This window comes from Macrobrachium rosenbergii, chromosome 58, assembly GCF_040412425.1.
Source record: "Macrobrachium rosenbergii isolate ZJJX-2024 chromosome 58, ASM4041242v1, whole genome shotgun sequence".
Classification (NCBI taxonomy): Eukaryota; Metazoa; Arthropoda; class Malacostraca; order Decapoda; family Palaemonidae; genus Macrobrachium; species Macrobrachium rosenbergii.
Genome location: NC_089798.1, coordinates 20,926,057 through 20,953,556, shown reverse-complemented (window position 1 = coordinate 20,953,556; position 27,500 = coordinate 20,926,057). Strand labels below are relative to the sequence as shown.

The following is a 27,500-nucleotide window of genomic DNA, read 5'->3' as shown; positions in this document are numbered from 1 at the left end:
GATATCCAGAATCCTAGTAAAAAACTAAGGAAAGAGGAAATTATGGAACATGTAGTAAATGGGTTGTTGGAAGGATATTTAAAAAGGCCACTGATTGTTAAAAGTAGACTGGAATCACTTATCAAACAGACTCATATGCAAGAATTTCGTTGCTCAATTTGTATACAAAAATCTCAAGCCTGATTACTTTGTAGTATAGGAAGCACTTATTGCTTGAAAAAGAAAGGGCAGTGCAAAAGAAGACAAACAACATTTCATTGTGAAACTTGCCCAAAGAAGCCACCTACAGTATATGTATTTTTCCATGCAAAATACATACACTGTAAGCAAGTACAGTACATAAAACCCCAAGAGTAATAAGCTAAGCAAAAACAGTGGTTAACTGAATTTTTGTTTAGATTTTTCTAAATTAAAATTTTTATTGCAACTTTAAGTTTATAAGAGATATTCTGTTATTTTCTATATGATGCTCTCAGTTACTTTTCAGTTTCATTTTTGTGTGTTTACATAATATAAAGAAAGATTCTCTCTATTTTACATGATAAAAATTGAATTGTAAAAAGGCTATTTTACATATTCTTTTCCAGTCTTTCCTCTAATACTGCAAGAATATAAAAATATATTTATGTAAAAGATACCTATTTTACCATCTCAAAAATCATTTTTGCATTTAGTGTTTTGTCCATGTATGGTTGCAGAATTAATCTGCATGCCTTTTCATGATATTTAGCTCCCAAAGAATCTCTAGGTCAAGAATTATGTATGTACTCTATTTACAATTTTTTGCAGTTCTTGGCAGTATTTCACCATTTTTTTCTAATAAACTTGAAATTTTTTAGTACTTTAACCACTTTTAAAAATAAATTGACATTAGATATGGAAATTATAAGGTCTTTTCTTATTGCAAAAGTCACATGAATCCAATTGGAGTCTTTTCATTTTTTCATGAAGATTCACAAACTTAGGGGAAAATTTCGTAAGCCCACTGATGCACTCAGAGGGTGAAAAGCATGATGTCGCTTAATGCATCATCATACATCTCTTTGTTTATTGCTTTCTGTTGGCTGATACAAATATTTCATCAGTTCAGTAGCATATAGTAGAAGGTTCATGGGTGGACAAACACTCGTGTTTTTTGTAAGCTTTCGTGCAGTTGGCAGAAATGCATATGGCATTAACATCATTGTGATTCTTTTGCTTTTTAATGGCCAATAGACATATATGTGTAATAAACATAACTCTCTCTAATTGGCTGCACCTGGAAAGTATCAGTGTACCTAGTAACAAAGAACGTTTTCCCTCCTTGTACAATTGTGGGTGATCAGTTTCTTGTTGAAACTGTTGGTGAGTGTTTGTGATATGCGATGCTTTATCTTGATTGTGTGGCTTTGGTTACAGTGCCTGCAGCATTGCAGGTGCTGTTAGTTGTATGTTTGTGTACCATGGTATTATTTATATGGTCCCACCTCGTCCTAAGAGGGCGAGAAATGTTTTGACCTTCCATAAACAGCTTGAGATCATTGAGAAAATGGAGGAAGGATGGTCTGTGGCACATATGGATGAGTACTTTATTGACATGGCCAACCTTGCATGATATCAAGACTGCCCAGGACAAGCTAAAGAAGTACTTGACATACTATTGGAAAACCATTTTAATTTAGAATATACAAAGGTTAATATTGTAATAACATTAAAGTAGTAAAAAATTGAAAAAGATACAAATTAAAACCTAAAAAAAGAAAAAAATAGTACAGAGTAGTACTTAACTGTAAAAGCTAAAAACTTTGTGACTTCCTCCTCTTCAGAAGGGATGGTGTTGGCTGAGGCTCTGTACAAAGCCGGGGAAGAGATCTGTTTATTAAAAGAACATGCTGATTCATACTTCAAGAATCCAGAAATGGGGGTGAGAATAGCTGTTGGCTGGCTGTACAACAATTTTAAAGTCATTACATGAAATGAAAATGAGGTCTTATATATTTTGTGCTGCGTTCACTTATTGGAAAATCCTTATGTTTTTAAAGGATGTCCAAGATGAGGACCCATTCTTATTTTGAGTAGTCTTTTGATGGCTCTGACATATTTCCCAATTTTACACTTTGGGCAGGTAAAGCAATAGACCAGCCGTTCACATTAACTGAGAGGCATAGGATTTTTTAGGTATTGATTTAATATTTAGTTATAAAAATGTGTTCGAAGTGACCATCTGTAGTATTTTATATATTTTGTAAAGAGGAAAATGAATAGAGACAAAGGTAAATAATTTGTGTGCATTAGGTACAGATTCATGTGGTTAAAATCCCCCATTTAAAAAATTTTTCACATTTTTGTTGAATAAAGTGGAGGATATAAATAATTTTTTAAAAACTGGAATAAAAACTGAATTTCATTGTGGAAGTTTGGCTGGTAGAAGATAATATAAGCATGGTGCAGTAGTTTTGAGATCTTGTTTATTTTAGATATTAAAAACAGTTGCTATAAAAGGTTCTACCTTGACCTGTTTCTAGTGTTATGAATTGAACTTAATGTTGTTATTTCATATTCAGATGTGCTCAGTTGGTAAAATTTAATAAGTTAATCATATTTTATAGTTCTTTAAGAAATAGCTGTTAGCCAGTTTATATAATGGTATGTGTTTGTTGAAGCAAGTATACTAATTAACTCTTAAACAATCTCTAGGGCACCCAGTCAGCAAATCCTCATAATGATTACTGCCAGCATTTTGTAGACACAGGTCAGCGACCTCAGAATTTTATTAGAGATGTTGGTCTTGCCGACAGATTTGAGGAGTATCCTAAGCTTCGTGAACTTATTAAGCTTAAGGTAAGTTGATATTTGTTATCTAAATCTCTGTGAACTTACCAAACTTATGACAAATTGGTACCTTTTTTTTAGTGTATAAAAGCCTTTATTGAATGTTGGAGTAAAGACAAGCTGAACCTTAACTAGAAAAAAAATAAAATGATAGTCAGATGTCAGGTAAGATCTCTGTATTTGGAAGAATGTAACGTTTGAGAATTTCGGTCTCCTGTGTGTAGGAGGTCATAATGTCATCTGACTTTCACTTCTCTTGTGTCTAAATGGGACCCAGAACTTTGAATTTTTGTAGGGATAGCTTTCTATGCATGAAACAAAAAGCTGCTTAATTAAATATTCTTACATTTAGAGAGTGTTTAAAGGATCATATCAGTCTTTTGGACAAATTGTACAGTAAATTTCTTGTAATATTCTTCAAATAAGAATTAGATTAGGAATGTATTTTTTTTTATTTATAACAGAAGCTTTTATTGTATGCGAATGATAACATTGAAATATTATATATAGTTTTTGTGGATGTTGCAGATTCAAGGCTTCTTAAACAATTATCTGAGAATCACAAATATTTATATGTGTGGTTGTTAAATGCTCACATTTTTCATAAAATGTCTTTAAAGGATGATTTGATAGCTTCAACAGCAACACCGCCAATGTATTTGCAAACGGACTTACATACTTACGATCTTCGAGATCTCCCTACTAAATTTGATGTTATACTTGTGGAGCCTCCATTAGAGGAGTATCAACATGCTGGAGTAAGCAATGTACAATTTTGGGACTGGCAGAAGATAATGGACTTGGACATAGCTCAGGTTGGTAGTTTTAGTTGAGAACTGCAGCATGATAATTACTGTATTCTCAGCTGTCTTTTTTATTAATGTGGAGATTAGAGTGTTGAGTAGTTTTTTCTGTGTTTTACCATTAAGCTATGCAAAAGAAAACAATGTTTATAACCCCTAACATTTTTTTCACACAAATCTGTTAATCATATATTACCTTATTTCTAGTGACAGAAAATACCCTGTCACATGAACTCATACCACATTTAAAAGATTGATACGCCTCTACTGTAAGTGCACCATGTGTGGTGACCACTTTTGTGTTTCAAGAAATTAGCTGCCAGAACATTTTATGGTTAATGGTTTTGCATAAAAAAAACAAGTTTTATATTATGAAATTATTGTATGTTTCTTCATAATCTCAATCTTATGTTGTCTGCATAATTGTATGGAAGAGAGATGAAGGACTCCCAGACATCCAGATGAGACATTGAAAATGCAGAAGATGAGCAATTGAAGAGGAAAAGGATAAGAAACCAGTCTTCAGGGAGGCCATCTGTGGTGTAGACTGCGGACATGCAAAGTGTTGGTTTGTACTCGATAGGTAGCTGGCAAGAGAATATGTAAAGCATGTCTTGCAGAAGTGTCTGAGAGATAATGGGGAATTCAAGCTATAATTAGATGGTTTAAGGTATACTTGTGTGCTTTCCCAGTTGGTAGCAAATAACCTGTTGCCACAGTTTGACCTAATTAGAAATCATCCAGATATTTATAAATGATATCTCTCAAATAAAATTTCTTTTGCTTTCATCTTAGTTAGGATAAGTCATCCCCTGAGGTGTCAGATTATGCTTTCATAGGCACTTGACTTAGCTAAGATGAAACCTTTTTCTTGGAAATTTGCATCTTCCAGTTACCAGTTTGGAGGAGGAGTCTAGAAAAAGGAGAGCAGCATTCTCAAGTTGTTAGAGGTAGTCCTCACTACTATGAGAAGAGGTAGCAAAAGGAGCAGCTGTCAAGTTTTGGTCACCAGATAACTCTGTTTTGGTCAAGAAATCTGTGGTGAAGGAAAAGTGGACAAACGATCAGTTTTTCTAGTGTAGGAGTGCCAGGCAAGGCATAGAGCTCACTGACCTTCTTTGAGGAGGCTAGGACTAAAGAAAGTGGTTTGAAAAGTCAGATATTAAGGAGGATGGTAGAAGTAGTTTTATTTGAGGGATGGATTGTCTGAAGTGTTAGGTCTTGAATATATTGGTCCCCACTCAAATCCATACCATCATGATGATTGGACATGTGAGAAATGGGTGCTTTATGCCCCCTAGATCCAGATAAGACTAATCTTCTGAAATTGGAAAAGTTTGGAGAATCAGCAACTAGGGAAATAGATGCTCTGAGTTAAGAGTGTTCTATTTGTCGCACCAACTATTGAACTTGGTAAACTTTCCTTGGTAAAGTTTAGTCATTGAGTTTCTGCATGTTGTTCCCCAAAGGGCATTACTGAAGGGTGTTTGCAATGTTTCTCCGGCCCCACTTTTTAGCCTTCCATTTTTTGTCCTTTCCTGCTTCCTTTGTTCAATCGTGCTGTTCAACCTCCTTTGACTATTACTTCTTAGAAACTAAATTTCCATCTCCTTTATTTTCCTGATCTTTTTAGTTTGCTGCCCAACCTACATCTCCCTCTTTTTACTGCCTTAAGCACTGAGTGGCCGAAAGTGTCCCAGTGCTTGGCTGACAGTCTAAGTTTGAGAAAATCATAAAAGGGATTTTGACAAAGGAAAAATCTATTTCTGGGGGAAGACCTGTGTCACCCAGTGAAATAGTCCATTAGCACTGATTTCTAGGTATAAGTATTGCTAAGTATACCAGAGAAAAAGCCAACCATAATGCCAGGGTTACGACCCCTGGATTGAATGCCATTAGATGGTGTCGGTATACACAAGGGGTGAGTGGTTGCCACTACCACAGGTCTCCGACCTTATAGACTTCTCCAATCTCAAAACCCCGAAAAGTGAGGGGCCGTTCTAAACCTCATCCTCCGCACCCAGCCAACCACCACCCCGGCCGCCATCTTATAAACATCCCAAGTTAGCACCCCCCAAGCTTGGTATGCCACTCAGGAGGGAAAAAGGAAGTACAGGGATGGGTCACTGGGTGACACAGGTCTTCCCCCAGAAATAGATTTTTCCTTTGTCAAAATCCCTTTTCTGGGCTCGACCTGTGTCACCCAGTGAAATCGTGACAGAGAATCAGCCATACAAAAGCTTGGTGGAGCCCTCTAAGAATTACCTTAATGGAGCTAAATAAAACTATGAGAAAATTACTGTGTTTTAATAACCCAAAACATTTATAATAAAAACATAATTAACATTATAGGGCACACAGTCTAAATCGTAAAATAACTAACACCAAGACACTTAAGGCTAACAAAAAGATTACAACAGGATATCCATGAAACGGCCAGGAGTCAGGCTGTGAAGCAGGCCTGACCTAAAGGTTAGAAGGCAAGGCAAGTAAACGAGGCAGGTAGGCGAGAGAGAAATAAACAATAGGATAAACTAAGGTTACATAAACTAGTCTAGGGCTGGGGGAACAGTACTTCCTGCAGCCACTGTGGAGTATTTAAGAGCCTCTAGAGACTTAAGATAGTGGCGTTTGAACACTGTTGGTGATTTCCAGCCGTATACTTTTAAGGTCATCAAAATTCATATTATGAAAATAATTAGCTGAGGTGGCCACCGCTCAATATCATGTACCCTAGGTACTGAATCAGGGTTTGCTTGCTTTATGAAATACAGTATTTGTTGCCTGATGGCCTTTAAGGAAATGGTTCCTCCATTTTCCCTAACAAAAAGAGGACCAGACATTCTATTAGAAGTTCTATTTAAATAAGCTTTTAAAGTGGTAACTGGACATAAGGACAGATCCTGTGGAAGGGGAATAACCTTCCAAGGAGACCATCTATTTTGTGGATCCTCATTCTTTGCTAGAAACTTGAGATCCGGAGACAACAGAACTTCTCCTGACGGGAGGAAATCAACATGGTTCGGTTCTCTAGAGAGGGCAGACAGTTCAGAAATTCTAGCCCCTGAGGCTAGACTTACAGGTGCACGAGAAATGACATCAACAATGGCATGATCCTTACCTTTACACCATTTTGTGGTAAAAATAAAAGGATAGGTCTTTTCCTTCAAGTGATAAAGCCTAGGAGTCTCCACAGCATCAAGAGTGTAATCATTCAGTGTTGGTTTAAGAGGCTTATGATCAAAGACCAGTTCAAAATGTAATAGGCCAAGCAAAAAAATATAATTCCTAGTAATTCTAACTGAATCATTACATAACAAATCTCGATATCACTCAGAAAATGAGAACCACACTGAAGCAGCCTCCGTTTATCTCCATGCAGTTACAACATAGCATGTCCAAATCCTTTTAGCCCTGAGGCATCTGAAGTACAGTGGGTAATTTCGGGTCAAAATGAGATAGCACCGGAGGAGAGGATAGGGCCTTATTCAACATTTCAAGTGCGTTCTGATGATCTTTTGCCCAAAGGAAAGTATTCTTGCAGTTGAGACGACTATGAAGATCATTAGCTGATGCTGCTAGTTGATTCCCAAGTTGCAGGAAAGATCTAAGATCTGTATTATTTGTTGGTGTTGGGAAGTCCTTTATTGCTTTACTCTTATCATTTCCTGCATGAATACCTCATGATCAACATTATAGCCACAAAATTCAGCATTTTCACTCGCCAATACAAATTTTTCTTTATGATAGTGATCCATGCTGAAGGAATTGAGACAAAGCTTCCTTAATGCACTTAAATATGGCTTTCATATGAAGAATGCCAAAAAAGGTCATCCACAACTTTAGCACAGTTGTTTATGCCCTCAGTTGCAAGGTCATAACATCTGCAAAACTCATCTCCAGTTGAGACCAGCTCCACAGGGCCATGCAAAAATTTGTATTTTCCCCATGGTGTCATGAAAGTAGTTAGCTTCTGAGCTTCCCCACCCAGTGGAATTTGCCAGTATCCCCACATTGCATCTGTTGTGGTAAAATAGGTGGATCCTTCAGACATTTGCATAACAACATCTCTTGTGGTTGGGAATGGACAGATTGGGCAAAGAACTTGCTTGTTTAGTTTTGTAAAGTCCACTGTGATGCATATTCCTCCTTTTGGCTTCATTGCTACAACCATAGGATGACACCATGCAGGTGGTTCATCAGCTAATGGCATACTGACTTGTTGTACCATATATTATCTAAAAGCTTCGTGGTTTCTTTCCTCTAAGCTAGAGGGATGGATCTTGCATTTTGCTGTTGATATGGTTGCACCCCCATGTCAAAGGTGTATTTTCATTAGAGGCCCAATCATAGCCTTTAGCTTCACTCCACTTTGCAACTCTTTTGGGTCAGTCAAAACATCACTGAATTCAGTGATAATCGTTTTTAATCTCTCCTTCAGATCCTTACTAGGCTTGTGGTGGTTAAGAGAGACAATCTGTTTAGGGTAATCTTGGGGTAGGATTTTCAATGACTCAAGTCATACCACGACAAAAGAGCATCATCTAATTCCTCTAGAATGCATTGTACAGGACAAGGGTAGCTTTGAAGTGACCAAATGATGGTAACTTAGCTTGATTAGCTGCATGGACAACATCCTGAATAGGAGCCCCTAAGTCAGATGACTTTAATCCAAGCTGCTGTAGCTGTGATATCTGCACCACTGTCAGGGGTTATGTTCAAATTAACTAGCTGCTTACTCTATGAAAAAAGAAATCATGGCTTTTGGTGCTTGCATTTCAAGTTCGTTAGCACAGATACCACTAATCTTAAGCTGGTGAATACTAAGAGGCTTAGTTTTACTGGTAATTTTCAAATGTTCCCCATGTAACAAACTTTACTAAAATGATTAAGGGATCCAGGCTTTTCTTGTCCATCCGTATGAACATTACCACCACAGCCGTCACATTGGCTCTTTTGAGGTTGATTAATTTATTGTGAATGGGACTTGTATGAAGACATTCGTTTATACTTGGACAGTTTATTAACGGACCTACATTGGTTTGTTAGATCCTCCTATGTGTAGTGAGCAGATTCCCCACTACAGCATAATGCAAATACAGTTGCAAGATCTAGAGGTGGGCCTGTAGCAAGCAATTGTTCCTACACAATATGCAGACCATTGGTCTTTACATAAGGAATTTGCTTCAGTGTGGCTGGATAACAGCCATTTAACTTTTAAACAAGGTGGTTAGGTAGTTAACTACTGTCCAACTGGTGGGAAGCCTGCCCATCCAGATGGTAAGCATCCACTTTGCTTTCGACCATTGTTGCGATGTGGAACTCTCTTGTACCCTCTGCCCTGCCTGCCATTTTGCTTGGTTTTTTCTCCAGACATTTCTGGTGAGATTGTTTCTTGTTTTTTCTGTGTATATTTGTGTGTTTGTGATATAGATCATGGAAACCCACGAATCAAGTGATAAGCCTGATGAGTGGAAAGCCGGTACCTAGTGTTTGTGTCCTGGTACCACCTCTAAGCCTTGCAATCGTTACCGCTCGTCCGTTGATGTAGACCCCCATTTCGTTTGCACAGGTTGCAGAGGGCATGAGTTTAACCCCAAAATAGTGTGTGACAAGTGTTGTGACTGGTCCCTTTGCAATGGGTGAGGTTTTTGCAGAAGAGGAAGTAGAAGGAAAAGGGCTTCCAAGGCTTTGTCTGGTGGTAACACGTGCCCAACAACTCCTGTCAGGTGTTGGAGAGACAGGAGCTTCAAGAGACTTGGCACTCTTTAGGTTTCTCAGGTGTGCCTTCGGTGCGGGGTTTGCTCAGCCACCTGAGGGCCTCTCAAGCCCCTCCAGTGACTGTTGCTTCGGTCACTGTGACTACTGACACAGTGGCTACGTCGACTGGTTTGAGAACCACTGCTCCGGCAGTGTTTCCTATGATCTTTACGCCTGTCATCTGCGCTCCTGTGTCCCCGCCGCCATTCTCTGGATGGTGGAATGCTCTCCTGCACTCCCTTGTGAAGAAGGCATGTGACAGGGAGAAGTTTAAGAAGAGGAGCTGTAAGGTGTCATTGTCTTCGTTGTCGTCTGCTGCCGCCTCTCCCTTCTTCCAAAGCTAACAAGGTAGCTTCTTCTTACTGGAAGAATTCCTGTCCTGGGGCTTCCAAAGGTTTGCCTCCTTCCACGGAAGAGGCAGAGGGATCTCTCAGGTGCTCTCCCTGGTCTTCAGACTCAGGCCATGCCTTGCGTCTCGCCGAGACTCTGCAACTCGGGAGCACCAGGTGTGTGGGCCTCCAAGAAGACCTATGTCACCGGCACTAGTTCCAGGAGGTCATAGAGCCTACCTCGGCTCAAGTCTCTCCAGGCACTTGGGTAGAGAGGGCAACTAACGATCGTGCCTCGTGACTTAGAAGCTCCAGGTGTGCGAACCTCCACGGAGACCCGCGTCGCCCCAGGTACTTGGTTTCTTCAAAACCCCGAGTCACCTCTACCATTCTATGGGCTGGTGTAGACTGTTCTAAGAGAGAGAGAGAGAGTAACTGCTAAGCATTCAGGTGCTGCCTCGCCCCCTGCCAGTGCTCACCCGAGTACGCAGCCAGGGTCCTGCGCACGTGTAGCTGTCTGCTCACCTGGAGAAGCTTTGGGGAGGTTCCCCACACAGTCTTCTTCACTTGTAGAGGCCACAGCCTTGAAGAAGACTGGAGTACAGTCATACTTCGAAATTACGCGAGGTTAGGTTCCGGAGCCCCTCGTGCAAGGTGAATTTTCGCATAAGTTTGGCATGGTCTTTAAAAATGCTAATAAATGTTTATTTCCAGAGTTTAAGTACTAAATATGACCCTAATCATGCTCCCAAAGTATTAAGCTAACTTTTAAATGAACTAAAGTTAGTGTAATTTTATTTAAAATTTAGCTTATTACCCTTAAAAAAGGAATACAGTAAATGGTTGACAAAAATTGAGTACTGCAGTTTCATAATAGTGCATTTACAGTAGGTGCGTACGTATACTAATGTAACCCCTAATTCATGGGATGCCGTTTTCTTTGTCACTTAGAGTAAAATCCGTTTTCTTTGCGTCACTAGGCAAAACGTTATGTGTCAGTCAACAAAGTACAGTTCCATAAAATATCGAAAACATGTACATAATGTTCATAGAAGGTAGTACAGTACAGGTAAAATTCAATCAATTTAAAATTATATACTGTACAGGTAATGACGTACAGAGAAATAATAAGTTGTAAAAGTATGTTTGAGCGCTAACTACGAATGAGAGAGAGAGAGAGAGATATACTGTAATAAAGTAACTGTACTGCTTTTGTATCGTATTTATGCGCAACTGTATAAATACAAATTTTCCATTCTGATTTTACACCTAAAAACACGAAAACTTAAAAAAATTAAACACACTTTCTACAGGGGTATCATCTTTGAAAAATGCAGTAACTAAGGGTATCACATCTTGTAAAAGTACACCAACTGAACGTGCTGTAATTACATGCACATACAGATTGCACCAGCACTTTTCTCTGAGGTGAACAGAGTAATTTTCAAAGAATGACACTTATACAACTCTTAGTTACATCTCTGATATTACATTAACGAATTCATTTTATCAAATGAGCGCGACTGAACAACCTCATCTCAAGGTCATGTAAAGTCCTTGTGACAAAGACTTTGCAAATGGACATAATTCTTGTATGATATTTGTGTACAGAAATATAAATATCAATTTTCCATATCGATTTTGCAGTTAAAAGCATGAAAACTTATAAATGTACTTCAAACATTAAACAAGCATTTTCTGCAAGGGTATCATCTTTGAAAAGTGCAGTAACTTTGCAAATGGGTATCACATCTTGTAAAAGTACACTAAATGAATGTGCTGAAATTACCTTTGCATCATATTTATGCATGTACAAAAATAAAAATAATACATTTTCGATACAGATTTTACACATGAAAGCATGAAATGCATTTTTCATAGAGATTTTACACATGAAAGCATGAAATGCATTTTTCATAGAGATTTTGCACATTAAAACATGAAATGCATTTTTCATACAGATTTTACACATAAAAGCATGAAATGCATTTTTCATACAGATTTTACACATAAAAGAATGAAATGCATTTTTCATACAGATTTTACACATAAAAGCATGAAAACTTGTAAATTACTTCAAAAATTAAACACCCACTTCTGCAGGGTTTCTCAAGAATTTCGTGTGTCTGTGAAAAAATCGCGTATGCCCATTAGTTAGGTTCCAGTGAAAAGTTCGTGTGTGTGTGAATTCGCGCAACTCGTATCGTGTAAGATCGAAGGATTACTGTACATTGAGAGAACAGCCCGAGTGCATGCCTGAGAGTGTGCAATCGCTCTCCCCAGGTCAGCCCTCGCCCACGTTCACGTGAATGAGCCCACACACCTGGGGATAGCTTCCTTGCATGTTTGCGTGAACCTGTTTGCTCTCCTCAGGACAGCCGTAGCGCATGTGCTCTTCTAGACCTGTGCATTCATCGTCACCGCAGGTTGACGATCGTTCACGGCTTTCTTCTCCTGTCGGAGCTTTGGCTTCTAGCAGGTCTGAGAAAGGTACTCAGCCCCTCTCATCTGTCCCCTTAACCTCTTGGGGTTACATCGAGAGCCGTGAGTTGGACAGAAGGGCTTGTGATTGGGATGCCTTGTCCCAACACAGCCCTCCCACGAAGGCTAACATTCCGGGCTCAGTCCTCAGGTGAACCCGATCGTATGCCCAAGTGGTCAAGCAGGGATCTGCTGAGGGTCTCCCTCCTGCTGGGAGAGTAGCCTGGGAAGACCATGTTCTGGAAGGACCCGAAGGTCCTTTCCCTCAGGACAAGGACACCCCTGAGCTGCGGAGGGCACAATGATCTCGGGGAAGAGGCCATGGCCACGTCTGTGGATCGTCCATCTGCCCTCGAAGCCTACTGGGGACCTAAGAAGGAACCCAGGACCTTGTTGGGCCTGCCATGGTCCAATCTTTCTGAAGGGATTTTGGAGCACGTGAACTCTCTGGCCCCTGGGGAGGAAAATTCACTTCACTCTAGCCACTCAGATAAGATGCTTCCTCCTCCTCTTCCTCGGCAGAAGCGCTTCTATATGCCCTCGGAGAACCTTGCCACCCGAACAGGTTGACCTGGACTTGGTTTGTCTGGGTCTGGGTCTGTTGCTGCAGCAGCTTGGTGCGGAGGGTATCACCCTCTCACAGCCAGAAACAGCGAACCTGGAATTTACTGTCATGGCAGCATTTCAGGCAGTCTCGATGTTGGACTTGTGGTCCCTCTCACAGTCCAAGGCCTCTGCTTCTTTGGGTTCCATGAACCCAAACAGCTAACCTGGGGGCAAACTTGGCACTTAGGAGGAGGGACGCTGTCCTGAATCGAGTATCGAGTTCATGGGTCCAGGATCAGCATTGGCTTTACGGAATGGACTGTTGCTGGATTCCACCTCTCTCTTCCCTCGAGAGTTGGTGGATGCTGTGGTAGACAAACGTTGAGTTGAGAACAATGACTGACTTGTTCATCAGGCAGTGGCAAAGACCTCCTGGTCTTTGCGTGCCACTGTGGCCCGACCTTCGGGTCAGGCTAGCACTTCCTCCATGGGCCTTAAGAAGTCCCAGACTTCAAAGGGTCCTCTTGGGAACACCCAACCTTATGCTGCTCCCTCCAGGAAGGGTGCACAGCTGCGCTCCTTTCAGCCCTCCTCCTGGTCAAAAGGGTGCAGGGGTAAGGAGAAGAGAGGAGGATGTTAGGGGTGGCATTCCCCCCCCCCCATGCTGCAATTGGTGGGAGTTGCCTATCAAGCCATTGGCAACATGGCAGTGATACAGAGCAGAGACCTGGGTAGTGGATGTCCTTCGGGATGGGTATCTATTTCCCTTCAAGTCTCGGCCACCTCTCACCAACCGTCCGGTCCATCTCCATACTCACGTTCCTGGCTTGCGGAAGGACCTCGCCCTTCAGGGAGAGGTGGAAGTGGTGCTGAAGAAAGGCTCTGTGGAAGTTGTGACAGACTGGTCCCCAACCTTTTACAACCGAGTCTTTCTTGTAGAGAAAGCGATGGGCGGTTGGAGGCTGGTCATAGACCTCTCTCCCTTGAACCAGTTTGTTCGCCAGACTCGGTTCACAATGGAAACAACATGTTCTGTGCTTGCAACTGTACCTGCGGCATGTAACTCTGCCACGAATCCATGTAGGCAATGGAATGAAGGGTGATGAATTAAAGTTAGAGGTTCTTTATACTCCCATATATCAATGACAGACAGACAGTAATGTCAAAGCAGAAGGAAGTTTCATGCTTGTCACTTCAGCGGCCACTTAACTGGAACTGCATATGCCTCACACTTGTTGGGAGTATTAGCGACGTTGTCACAAATAATTGGAATATTACCACAATGCATAATGAGGCTAGTGGTCTTGTAATAAGTATACAGTACTGGTTATGAGGGATAAATGATAATGTAAGGATAATTCTCCTGTCAGACAATAAGTAAATGTACATGCAATAGTAATGATATTTGATATCTATGCACCTCCTTCCCCCTTTATGCTTGTAGCACTGTCTCAAGTGGAACATTGACTCCTTTCATTGAGTTGGGGTGAACGACGAGGGGCATTGGGGGTGTTAGATGATGGCTCTTTCCTGGCCAAAGCAAGGGGACACAGGGACTTGGGGAGAGGTGCCATCACTCATGTTAGGCACTGGGCGTAAATGTCTAAGGTTCTGGAACCATATGTGACCACTAGGAAGGTGTACTTCATACTATCTTGACCTGCCACTGCCCATCACGATGCCTACCTTGTCCCATTGTAGCGTCCTGTATCTTGACTTGCTGGCCTATGGTGAGCTTGGTTAGAGGGTGGGCATGTGAGTTGTAGAGGCTTGTGACCTGGTTGGTGTGGGCAGCAGTACAACAGTTGTAATCCTCGGTCCTAGTTTGCCACTCATCTGTGAATGACTGGGGGTGGGCCAGAACAGAGGTGTGGAGAGGGTGACCATAGAAAATTTGTGCAGGGGAACGTCCAACAGGGTTCGCGGTGTTCTGAAGCTGCAGCAGTCCTCTATCAAAAGCTTCACAGTCTATGTTCCCGGATGGGACGGTCTTGGTGATCAGGTATTTGACAGCTTTTACTGCAGTTTCCATGTGTCCATTGGACTGAGGGTAATGTGGAGAAGTGATGGTGTGATGAACGCCCCAGCGGTCGGCAAATTGCTTGAACTCTTGGCTGGAAAATGGCGGTCCTCCATCGGTCCATAAACGGAGTGGGACCAACCTTGCGGAAGAAAACAACATTCTTGTGATTCTGGCTGTGCATGTGTGATGTCCACAGGGGACAACCACAGGCCAGCCTGAAAGTCTATCAGCATAACAAGAAAGGATTTCCCTGCTACGTGGAAGAAGTCAGCTGATACACTTTTGAAGGGCCGGGATGGGTGTTGTCACACATGTAAAGTTCTTGTTGCTGACTGGGGAGAAGCTGTTGGCAGGCATCACAACTTTTCACCATACAGGCAGTCCCCGGTTTACGACGGGTCCAGCTTACGACGTTCCGAGGTTATGACGCTTTTCAAATATATTCATCAGAAATTATTTCCTGGTTTACGACACATGTCCCGGGGTTACGACGCGTCGTACGCCGATCCGACGGAAGAAATATGGCTCCAAAATGGCAGAATAATCAAAATTTGGAGGTTTTTTGATGAAAAATTTAATAAAAATGCAGTTTACATTGTTTTCAATATACCGTAAGGTCTTCTTAATATTTTTTATGATTTTTGACGATTTTTCGGTTTATGACGCAGCGGAAAAACGGAACCCCCGTCGTAAACCGGGGACTGCCTGTATTCTTCATATCGTTGTCGATGCCTGACCAAAACACTGTCTGTCTTGCATGACGTTGAGTAGCTTTGATCCCTCGGTGACTTGTGGAGGCGAGCCAAGTTGTGTCTGTGGAGGGCTACAGGGATGACGATCCAGGGCCATATAGCACTAACTCTCCATCTGCATAAAGGCTATCCCGCAGCTTCCAATACCGGAGGGCGGAGGCATGGAGGTCGTAGCAGTTGGTGGGAAAGCTGTTGGAGACGTCGTGGAAGAGACGATTGTAGTCTTGATCCTGAGATACAATGGTGTGGATTTCTTGTAGAGTCCTATCTTCTTCGACGATGGGTCCTGTTGCCTGGTCGTCGGTGGAAACGGTGGTGCTGGCGATGATATGCCTGACATGTGCAGTCGAGTTGGTGCAATCTTCCTCATCTTCATATGTGGAGCAACTGATTAGGGAGTGAAACAGGCGTCTGGTATGCAGAGCCGTTTCCCCATGTGCCAGACTGCGGTGAAGATGTAGGGGACCACTTTCACCTTGAGGTGTTGTAGGTGTGGATTCTCAGTGGCGCCCAAGGTGTAGTGTTTGAGAATCAGTATCAGGGGGCGATGGTCACTCATTAAGGTGAAATGCTGAAGTCCAGACAAGAATAGGTGGTACTTAGCCATAGCCCAAGTGATTGCGAGCAGCTCCAGCTCTATGGTGGCGTAGTGAGTTTCCGTGTCCGTCGGAAAACGAGAGCCACACTGGGCGGGGTGCATCTGACTGCGGCCGGTGTCTTGAAATAGAGCATAGCTGAGGCTGTACAGGTGTTAGGCGTTTGTTTGCAGAACCACGGGCAAGGCTGCATTGAAGGGTGCCAGGACAGGTGGAGAAGTTGGAGCTACCTTGACCTTCCTAAATGCTTGCTCATGGTTGGGCGTCCAAATGAATGAGCGTTTGGGCCTCATAAGTGGGCGTTGGGGTTGTGCTGCTGCTGTATTGTCCAGAGTGAAGTAGGCGAGTTGATTGACAAGACCCATAAATGACCTGAGGTCCATGACGGACAGTATGGGGAAACCTTGTCGGGGTCTGCTGTAATGCCGTCAGATGGTAGGACATAACCATAGAAGTTAACTTTAGGGGCAGCTATGGTGAATTTCTCCTTGTTGAGGGTGATGCCTTATTGACGGCACATGGTCAGCATTTGGTCTACATGTTGTAGGTGGGTAGGAAGATCCGTGTTGGACAGGAGGATGTCATCTACAACTTTCACACAATTAGGGATACCTTGTAGGGCCATACCCCCACGGAGGTAGTACACATCACCTGTCGCTGAAAATCCCATCAGGCTGTGGCAATGCTGAAATATTCCATAGGGAGTTATAAACGTAGTTAGGTGGTGGTCCTCTTCCGCCAACTCCATCTGCCAGTAGCCATGCAGGGGACCAGCTGTGGTGAAGTACTTCGCAGTAGGAGAGGTATTGCAGACGACATCATGGGGCGTGGGCGATGGATGAGTAGGGCGGGTGATCTGAGAATATAGGTGGTGTGATCCACAGAGATGTGGACACCTTTGTCCTTGGGTACTATGACCGTGGGATGGCACCATTCGGAGGGTCCTCCCCTGCTGGCAAGATGATTCCTTGTTGCACTAAGGAGTCAAGTTCTTCTTTCACTAGATCCCTGAGGGAGAACAGAATGGGCTTGGCCGTGTGTTTAGCGAACAGTACAGCTCCAGGTTTTAGGTGGATCCTCATTGGGGGTGCCTGCCATTTTCTTTAGTGGTTGAGTCTGTAGATCCTTCCTGGTTGTGAAGATGTTGCTGAAATGGTGGAAAAATAGTCCTTGGCAGCTGCGGCTGATGTAAAGGCAGAGGCAGGAAACTGGGCACATCTGTTGACATGTGTCACCTTGAGAATGGTCTTCGGGAAGTCTGGTGACACTGTTCTCTGCGTTGTCCATGGGAGAGGAGGGCTGTCTGGATATCCTTGTGAACGTGTATGGTTGCAAAGCATGACTTTTGCCAAGGCGAAATGTCGTCTGGAAGCATCCTGCAGCTGGAGTCATAGGGGACCCATCTGCTGTCAAGACACCCGTCATGGGTGGAGGTGAAAGTCTTGCCTGGGGTATGCAGAGTGCATCTGAATGTGTGGTGCCAATCACTGTGATGTCTGCTCCTGTATTGGGGATTAGCTAGAGATTTGATGAGATATTGCCAAATGACAGGGAGACAGTGACTGGTGTGGGGTTGGGCATTCGTTATCTGAATTGGCACCCACTAGATGGCAGCTGGTGTTTGATATAGTAGGTGGTGAGGGGTGATTTCCACTTGGTCTCAAAGGTGAGGCTGCATGTCCGGTCTGATTCGTCTTGGTAGACCTGCATATCTTCTCAAAATGCCCCTGTTTCTGGCAGATATTGCACTGAGCTTCGTTAGCAGGGCATTTCTGTTCCTCTTGTCTCCATTAATCTTGCTCTTGCAGGCTGAAAGTCTGAAGAAAGTGTATAAGATGCTCTATGTCATTATCGCAGCTTCCTGGCCTACTGGGAGTCAGGGGAGGAGGGAGGGTGGGGCTGGTATTGTCGTCAGCTGTGGGGAGATGCATTGATCTGTTGTCTCCCATCGGACCCTGTGTCTGATCATCTGCTTGATCTACTGTCTGATCCTCTGTCTGATCATTTAACTCAGTTAGCTGCTCCTCTTGCTGAGCCATGTTGAGTTGTGTATCGTATTTAGTTTGGAATCTGTAGAATGCCAGTAAAATGTCCAATTCGCTGTATGCAAACGAAGGAGTGCACCAGGAGTTACAGTAACTTGTAAAATGAAGTGGGTGGGCGAGTGAGTGTAGGTGGCTGTGTGCGTGCATGTGTTGCCTTGGTGGGGAGGAGGGCGGGCTGAGTGGAGAGCAGCAGCAGTGCCTCAGACCCTCAGTCACCCTCTACGTGTCAGAGGAGAAGGATGTGCGATGGGGCTGCGAAAATCGTGCCAGAATTCAAATATCCCGCTAAGAGATTGGAGAGGAAGCGTTCTCACAACACCACACTGCGCTGTAATAACTGACACTCTAACCCTTCAATGCACAAACACTGTATCACTCCTGGAGACACTTTAATGCACTGACGACACTGTTGTTGATATCCTGGATTTCTATAAGAGATCCAATGTGCGAGATGAGAAGTAAACACTTAATGGCGGTCGCCTTCTTGGATTTCAAAATGTCGGGCCCGGCTGAAGTCTCATTCAAGGGAGGTGTACTCACTGCGCCATGCATCTGTGGCATGTAACCCTGCCACATACGTCCATGTAGGCAATGGAACGAAGTGTGATGAATTAAAGTTGAAGCGGAAGGAAGTCTCATGCTTGTCACTTCAGTGGCCACTTAATTGGAACTGCTTATGCCTCGCACTTGTTGGGAATAAAAGCGATGTTATCACATATAATTGGAACGTTGCCTTGGTCCATAATCAGGCTAGTGGTCATACAATAAGTATACAGTAATGGTTATGAGGCATAAATGATAATGTAAACATAATTCTCCTATAAGACAATAATAAATTAAATGTACATGCAGTAGTAGTGATATTTGATATCTGTACAGCAACCATCAGGGAGTCCAACTTCATGCTTCTGGTGGACCTGAAGAATGTTTATTTCCAAATACCCATCCATCAGTCCTCTTGCAAGACCTCCACTTTATCGTTGGGCAGATGGTGTTCCAGTTCAGGGCACTCTGTTTTGGGCTTTCAACCACTCCTCAGGTGTTTATGCGAGTGTTCGCCCTGATGTCGTCTTGTGCCCATGCGCACAGGATATGTCTCCTGAGGTGTCTTGACGATATTGGCTAGTCCTGGTGAAGCTCTTGGTCTCAGTTGCACTAGGACAGGGATCGTCTTCTTGAGTTTTGCCGCGAACTAGGAGTTGTGGTATACTTCAAGAAGTCTGATCTCATACCCAAGCAGAGGATAAAGTACCTGGGCATGCTGATAGATACGGCAGCAGTGAGAGTCTTCCCCTCAGACTCGTGTATCAGCAGGTTTAGGGATGCAGTGCAGTTGTTTCTGTCTCGAAATGAGCAACCAGCTCGGCAGTGGCAAGTCATTCTCAGTCACCTGTTGTTCTGGGAGAAGCTGGTCCCTCATGGGTGGCTTCACCTTCGTTCCCTTCAGTGGAAAATGAAGGAGTTCTGGTCTCTAGCAAGAGACTCCCCGTTCCTTTCCATTCCCCGCTCAGAGGAAATGAGACAAGTCTTAGCCTGGTGGCTAGACGACAGGAACCAGGTAATAGGGGTGTCTGTACACACTCCCCCATCAGAGATGCTTCTGTTATCGGATGCATCAACCGAGGGATGGGGCGCACACCTGGAGGAGTTGCTGATTTCAGGCGTGTGGAGGTGGAATGACAGGCACATTCAATCAATATCCTGGAGCTCAAGGCAGCCTTGCTGGTGTTGGCTCTGCAAGTGTTTCAGGATTGAGTGATGGGACACTCTGTGGTGTTGATGAGCAACAACACCTTGGTAGTGGCATATGTCAACAAGCAAGGAGGCCTAGTGTCTCTTCCACTACACCTGTTGACAGTGCAGGTGCATGAGTGGGCAGTAGCACACTCGGTAGAGCTGTAGGCCAGATACGTCCCAGGCAAGAGAAATGTAGTGGCAGACTAGCTCAGTCACCAGGGTCAGTTGACAGAGACAGAGTGGCCCCTTCACCCAGACATTACAGAGAGACTGTTCAACCTCTGGGGTCGACCGTTGATCGATCTGTTTGCCATATAGCACAACAGAAAGCTACAGGTGTTTTGTTCCATTGTGCCAGACCCACGGGCTGCAGCAAAGGACACCTTCCAGCACCTGTGGGACAACCTAAATATGTATGCTTTTCCTCTGTTTTGTCTGATACAAAAGGTGATCAACAGGGCAGTGATCACCCCGGATCTCAGAATGACCATGGTGGCTCCCAAATTGCCACATGCTGTATGGTATCCGGACCTGCTAGCTCAGCTCTGAGGCACTGAGAGAGATTCTCCCTGGCACAACCTCCTGTGCCAACCACACGTAGAATGGTACAACCAGTCAGTGGAGTTCTCTGCACTTCATGGCTGGGGACTATCCAGCATATCTTGCGAACAAGAGCTTTTTCTTTGCTGCACAGCGACAGAGATGTCTGGATACCTACGGCAGCCCTCTGTGTTCATGTACCAGGGGAAATGGGCTGTTTTCTGTGGCTGGTGTCATAGACGGGGTCTCTCTCTGGTCTGAGCTACTGTTCAGCAGGTAGTGGACTTTCTCGTCTTTCTTCATTGAGAGAAGCTTCTCTCTGTCGTATCTCTTAAGGGCTACAGGGCCTCCCTGGGCCTAGCCCTGTGCCTGAAAGGCATTAATATCTCCTTCTCATTGGAGATTTCTTTGCTGACGAGAAGCTTCGAAAGCTCTTGCCCTCCCTGGGAACTCAGGCCCCCCTGTGTGGGATGTGACTCTCATTCTTAGGAGCCTGACTCGTGCACCATACAAGCCTTTATGAGAGTCATCAGACAGTGATCTAACCCTCAAAACTGTTTTGTTTTTCTTGTCCTGGCATTGGTGAAGAGAGTAGGCGAACTTCATGGACTTTCCTTCGATGTTAAGCACTCAAGGGGATGGGGATCTGTTACGCTCGATTTCGTCCCAGGTTTCATAGCGAAGGCTCAGAATCCATCGGTCCCTGACCCCGGGTTCAAGTCCCTCTTGATCCATGGAGGACTATGTTGATGATCCAGACGAGCTGCTACTCTCTCCTGTTAGGGTGCTGCGGTCTATCTGAAGAGGACTCGACATCTCTGGCCTGAGTGTTGACAACTCTTTGTTAGCACTGGTTTGACCAAGAAGTAGGTGTCCAAGAACACCATCCCTTTCTGGCTTTGTGAGGTGATCAAATGGGCGTACTCTGCATCTGGCGAGGAGGACACCAGTACATTCTGGGTGAGAGCTCACGAGGTCAGGGGCATTTCTCCATCCCTTGCATTCAGGAAGAATCTGTTGGTTCCTCAGGTACTGAAGGTGGGTGTGTGGTCGCACCAGACCACCTTCACCTCCTTCTACCTTTGAAATGTTGCCCACAAGTCCTTGGAGACTTTTTCCTTGGGTCTTGTGGTGGCTGCTCAACAAGTGGCGTAGCTTACCCTTCTCCCCTAGTGGGACAGGTAGCATCTCGCCTAAGGTGTTCGGTTGTGAAAGAGAGGGCATGTGTGTGAGTGACTGGCCTCCTCCCTTTCTCTTTCCCTAACCTTCCTCTTCCTTTTGGGCAGAGGGGAGGTTAATGAACCGTCACTTGCTGGAGTGGTTACTGATGCAGGTTAGTTGTGCAAGTTAGGACCCTTTCTATTATCTATTTTATTTAGATCAGTGAGAGCAAGTCCTACCCTCAATCTAACAAGGGAAGAGAGGGCCTGGCATTAAATCAAACCCGTTGGTTATTTACAGCTTTATTGTGACCGATTCTTAGATTCAACCTAGCATTTTTCTAATCAGTGTTGCTTACACACCCATTCATTCGAAAAGGCCCAGAAGTCTGACAGTTGAACACACTTATGTTCAACATGTCAGAGGCAGGGACTCCGTCCTCTGCCCTGCATGACCAGGAAGGAGGCCCAGGTGTGGCAAACAACCAGTCAGTGTAGAGACTTACTCATATTTCTCCCACCAAAGAAGTAAGTCTTCCTCGTGTAAAGACCAATGGTTTGTATATTGTGTAGGAACAAATGACATATTTTTAAAAGTACGTTGTATTTTTCCTAACTGTACAAACCTGAGGTCTTTACATATACTCCCCACCTCATGCCGTCCATCATTCTGATACCCGGGCTGAAAGGCAGAGTGAATGCTTACCATCTGGGTGGGCGGGATTCCCACCACCAGTCAGATGGTAGTTAACCACCTAACCATCTTGTTTAAAAGTTAAACTGCCATTATCCAAGTATGCTGAAGCAAATTCCTCACGTAAAGACCTCAGGTTTGTATAGTTAAGAAAAATACAAATTACTTTTAAAAATTTTCATTTTTGTGTGTCTGATGATCATGAATAATAGAGGTAATATGTGCAACCAGCTTGTCATGTAAACACTTCTCCCATAAATCAGCATTATCTCCAAGTTCTTTAAGAGATACAAAGAAAGTGTCAAAAGACTCCCCTCTCGCCGTTACCTTTCCTCAAACCTCACATGTCACAGGGCAATATTACTCTGACATTGAAAGTGGCACTTTTTGCAATCCAGTATCTCTCTATGGTTATTGCATCATCCTCAGAAATTCTGATAGCATGCGATAAATGCGTCTCCTTGGAGCTTGCACCAGCTGTAAATGGTGCTTCTGATGCTTTGGAGGATTCACCAATGTCTGACCCTCACACCCCTCCTCAGGCAGCGCCAGCTTTGTCTGGTGTTCCTTAGATTGGTAACCCTCTAAAAAGGAAGGCAGCCACAAACAATCAGTCTCCTTCCGGAAAAAAGGAGGAAGGCAGTAAGCTGAAAGCTCTTAAAAGAAGCTCCAATTTAACAGCTTCAAAAGGAAAGTAGAATTCATTAATTTTCTCCAGTGGAACTGTCGGGGATTAAGAGCTGAATGGGAAGAATTGAGGCTACTTATATCAGAAGTGTCTCGTGTATGTATGTATAGCTTTGCAGGAGACCATGATTGCAAATAATACGTCCCCCAGCCCCCCCAAGAGTATACGGCCTGTCATTCCACCAATAACTTAAATATTGGAAGGCATGGGGGTGTAATTTTGTATGTTCATAATGACACCCCACAAAATCCTTTAGTATCCAATCTTCATTGCAAGTGATAGGTTTGCAGATCCATTTGCAAAGAAAATATACAGTATGTTCTCTCTTTCGACTACCTAGTGCAGTCTTCCCATTGATGAATTTAAATTCCTTATTCAACAGTTCCCACGTCCCTTTGTTATTCTGGGAGATGTGAATAGCAGAAGCCATCTTTGGGGTGACATTATCACCAGTCAAAGAGGAAGGTGCCTTTGTTCCATCATAGGGGGTGAAAATGTGGGAATCCTCAACGCTCAGGAGTCTACACATTTTCATGTTCAAGCAGGCACATTATCAGCAACTGATTTATCTAAATACAGTGATGGCTGCGTTATTAACTTTAATTGGAGAGTTATAAATGATAGATTTACCCGTGACCATTTTCCAGTAGTGTGAGTGTAGCCTCAAAGCCTCCATCTTCAAGACTACCTAAATGGAACATTGGTAAAGCTGATTGGGCAACATTCCAGGAACACAGCTCAGTAGATGACTCCGCTGGTGACTTTCCCTTTGTAGATGATGCTCTTGACTTTTTGAATACAATTATGTTCTGAGCTGGTCTTCAGTCTATACCTAGGACTTCGGGCATATTTATCCGTCGACCAGTTCCCTGGTGGACTTGTAAATGCCAGAACTCATAGAACTATGAGGTCTGCTTCCAAAATGTGAGTATTATTGTGTTGAGTTTCGAAAAGCAAGAGCTCATTTCTGCATGGAAATTAAAAAAGCACGAAAGGAAACTTTGACAATTTTCATATCTTTACTAAATTTGAAAATACCTCTGATTTAAGTTTGGAAGAGTTAGAAAAATAGCAGGCAGATTTACTCTTTGTTATCAAGATCATTGGTTGTGAGGTAGTGGACCCCCGGTTAGTGAGAAATGAGTTTGCTAATAATTTTGTTAATATTGCAAAGAAAAATGATGATAGACCCTATTCAGCTCAAAGGCAGCTAATGGAACGGGTTGAAATTGATTTTAATACATCAAGAAATGAACAATACAGTGTACCTTTTACTATAAGAGAATTTGAGTCAGCCTTAAATAAATGTAATGAATCAGTTCCTGGACTGGATGATATAACATATTCAGTGATTAAGCATACTGTACCCCTGAAAATACCAGACTTGTTATATTAAGCCTTATTAACAGAATTTATTGAGAACATATCTTCCCTAAGCTTTGGGAGATGTTAAAATTACTGCCATTCATGAAACCAAGGAAATGCCCATTCAAGACAGAGAATTATCATCCTATTGCATTAACATTGTGTTTGTGTAAGACCATGGAAAAAGTGGTGAACACGTTTGATGTGGTGCTTGGAACATGATATCTGTCACCCCTTCATTGTGGTTTTTGAGGTATGCACTCCACAACTGATGTATTAATTAAAATGGAATCTTCAGTATGTGAAGCTTTTGATAACAAGCAGCATCACATCACCGTTTTCTTTGATCTAGAGAATCATTATGATACAACATGGAGATATGGTAGTTTGAGGGTCCTTTATGATTGTAACCTGAGAGGCAATTTTCCTCTTTTTAACAGGGCGTTTTTAAAAAACAGGTTATTTCAGGTTCAAGTTGAGATTTATTCAGTCAAGAAGGAGACCAGAGGGAAGTGTTTTAAGTGTAACCTTGTTTGCCTTAGCAATCAGTGGGGTTTCCAAAATAATTCCCCCAGATGTAACGTATACCCTTTTGATTGATGACCTTTTGATATCCTTTGCAGCAACAAGGATGGCAGCTCTGCATTGATAATATAGTGAAGTGGGCTGAGATGAATGTTTTCAGATTTTCTGCTAGAAAAACAGTAACCATGCACTTTTGCTGTATATGAGGATTCCATCCTGTTCCAGATTTCTATATAGGCAGGGAATTATATGTGTTGGTGAAACAAGGTTTCTTGGGTTGATTTTCGATAGCAAGCTGACCTGGATTCCACATCTGAAATATACTAAGACAAAATGCTTGGAAGCAATGAATATGCTGTAAGTTCTGTCTCACACTTAGTGGGGTGCAGACCGAACCCATGTGTTGAGTGTTAGGAACAATCGTTTGTCGATTGTTCCCTTAGTGGATTGTTGCCTCCTTTTTTTGTGTTTTTTTCGTGCTGGTGAGTTGACGTCTGTCGTGGAGTGCTTGACAGCGTCAGTCAGGTTCGTAACAGCAACAAGTCAGGTTCCTAGCAGCAACAAGTCAGGTTCGTAGCAGCAACGAGCCAGGTTCTGGAGGGCAGAACGACCGATGGTCCAGGGCAGCAGCAGGTATCCGTACCTGCGACTTTGCGAGTCAGGTTCGTAACAGCAACAAGTCAGGTTCATAGCAGCAACGAGTCAGGTTCGTAGCAGCAACGAGTCAGGTTGAGGGCAGCAGCGAGCCAGTTGGGGTAGCAGCAGCAGGTATCAGTACCTGCGAGTAAGATCCTGGCAAGGTCGCCAGTATTAAGATCTTGCCTCTCGAGATCTACAGGTTCTTAAAAATAATAAGCAGTTGGGCTGTAATGACTGACGAGAGGTGACAAACAAAGGAGGGAGGAGCAGAACAAAACCAAAAAGTTACCTTAAAATTAATTTATTTACAAAGATTTACAAGCGAGTCAGGTCCAGGACAGCAGCAGGTCACAGCAGCAGAGCAGCGGAGAGCTTTCTTTTGGACGCGATGGTTGTCGTTTCGACTCTGTCGTGGGAGTCCAGTCTTGTGGAACTGTGTCTGAGGACGTGATGGTTGCTGTATCAGCTCTGTTTAGTTGTCCTGCAGTTTTAATGATTATGCTGTTTGATTTTCTGTTGGTTTGTTGATGTATTTATTATGCTGCCAACTTTTTTTTGTATGTTGCTGCTCCTGATTTGTTAAATGGATTTATGTAAAATTTAATTACGTAAATTTTTACCTTGCTGCCTCTGTTACTTTTTTTGATCATTTTAAGTTTTTTTTTCTCTTCTGGACCTGACTCGCTTGTAAATCTTTGTAAATAAATTAATTTTAAGGTAACTTTTTGGTTTTGTTCTGCTCCTCCCTCCTTTGTTTGTCACATCTCGTCAGTCATTACAGCCCAATTGCTTATTATTTTTAAGAACCTGTAGATCTCGAGAGGCGAGATCTTAATATTGAGATTATATAAAGCCTGGGTCTTTTCAAAATTAACTTATGGGTGTGAAGTGTACGCTTCTGCAAAGACAAATAGCCTAAAAATGCTCAATTCAATTCATCACAGAGGAGTAAGATTGTGTACTGAAGAGTAAGATTGTGTACAGGAGTGTTTAAATCATCTCCCACTGAGAGCATGCTTGTAGATGCTGGTGAGGTGCCTCTGGATCTTCATTACAGTGTCTGCTGGTTTGGAGCTGGTACAGATTTCAGAGGCTCCCCAAGTCTTTAAGCAGCATTTGTATGAGAAATGGAATGCATTGGCAGTTTTATGAAAATCACCCCAAGCAACCTCAGCCATTCACTTTTAGAGAAAATTATATTGTTGGGGAGTTAAATGCCAAGGATGGAGATTTTACCAGCAAGATATTCACTTAGGCTCCCCCCCCCCCACAACCTTCCAGAGGTAAAATTTTGTAGATATTTTTATTGTACCAAGACAGAATTGTCAGTGAAGCCATGTGGTCAATATTTTTAGAGTACAGTATTCCTTGCAACATGATAATTCCAATGCATTTTTCATGGATGGCTCAAAGTCAGATGCTGGCATCAGCTTTGGAGCGGCCGCCTTCCCTAGTATAGAAAGAAGCTGGAGATTATCATCTGTTGCATCTATTTTTACAGCAGAGCTATATGGAATTTTAAAAGCTTTAAAGGAAATTTGAATTCGGAATGGAAACAGTTTTACCATATATTGTGACTCAAGAAGTGTTTTTCATTCATTAGAATCTTTTAACTCTTTAAACCCACTGATTTTAGAGATATTGGAATGGCTGCTTTTAGTGAAGAAAAGAAGTAATTAATCAATCAATCAATGATTTCCTGTGGCACCCACTGGGATGCATAGGGCCTCGGTGGACTCACACCACCATATTCTGTCCTGGGCTAACTCCTCAAGATCTCCCTAACACTCGTCTCCTGCTTCCCACCTCATTGTCCTTAACCATGTCTCCTTTGGCCTACTTCTACCTCTTCTACCTCTTCTACCAAGGGCAACCCACCCACCCACCCTGGTGTATCTCGTACTGTTCCCTGTCTTCTATACAAGTAGCCTAGCCACTTACAGCGTGAGAATCTAACGCTCGTCGACTGGCTGCAGCCCTGTTACTTCTCTAATTCTGTGATTTGA

The 27,500-nt window shown here is 43.0% G+C and overlaps 1 protein-coding gene across 7 annotated transcripts in view; it reads left to right on the top strand.

Annotated features, from left to right (window-relative positions):
- Positions 1–27,500, top strand: part of Mettl14 (methyltransferase like 14) — a 217,211-nt gene that overhangs the window by 95,611 nt on the left and 94,100 nt on the right. For all 7 annotated transcript variants that reach the window (XM_067101911.1, XM_067101916.1, XM_067101912.1 and 4 more), the window contains 2 exons: positions 2,677–2,820; positions 3,432–3,626. In XM_067101911.1, coding sequence (XP_066958012.1) covers positions 2,677–2,820; positions 3,432–3,626 — 339 coding nt within the window. The remainder of the gene's footprint in view (positions 1–2,676; positions 2,821–3,431; positions 3,627–27,500) is intronic.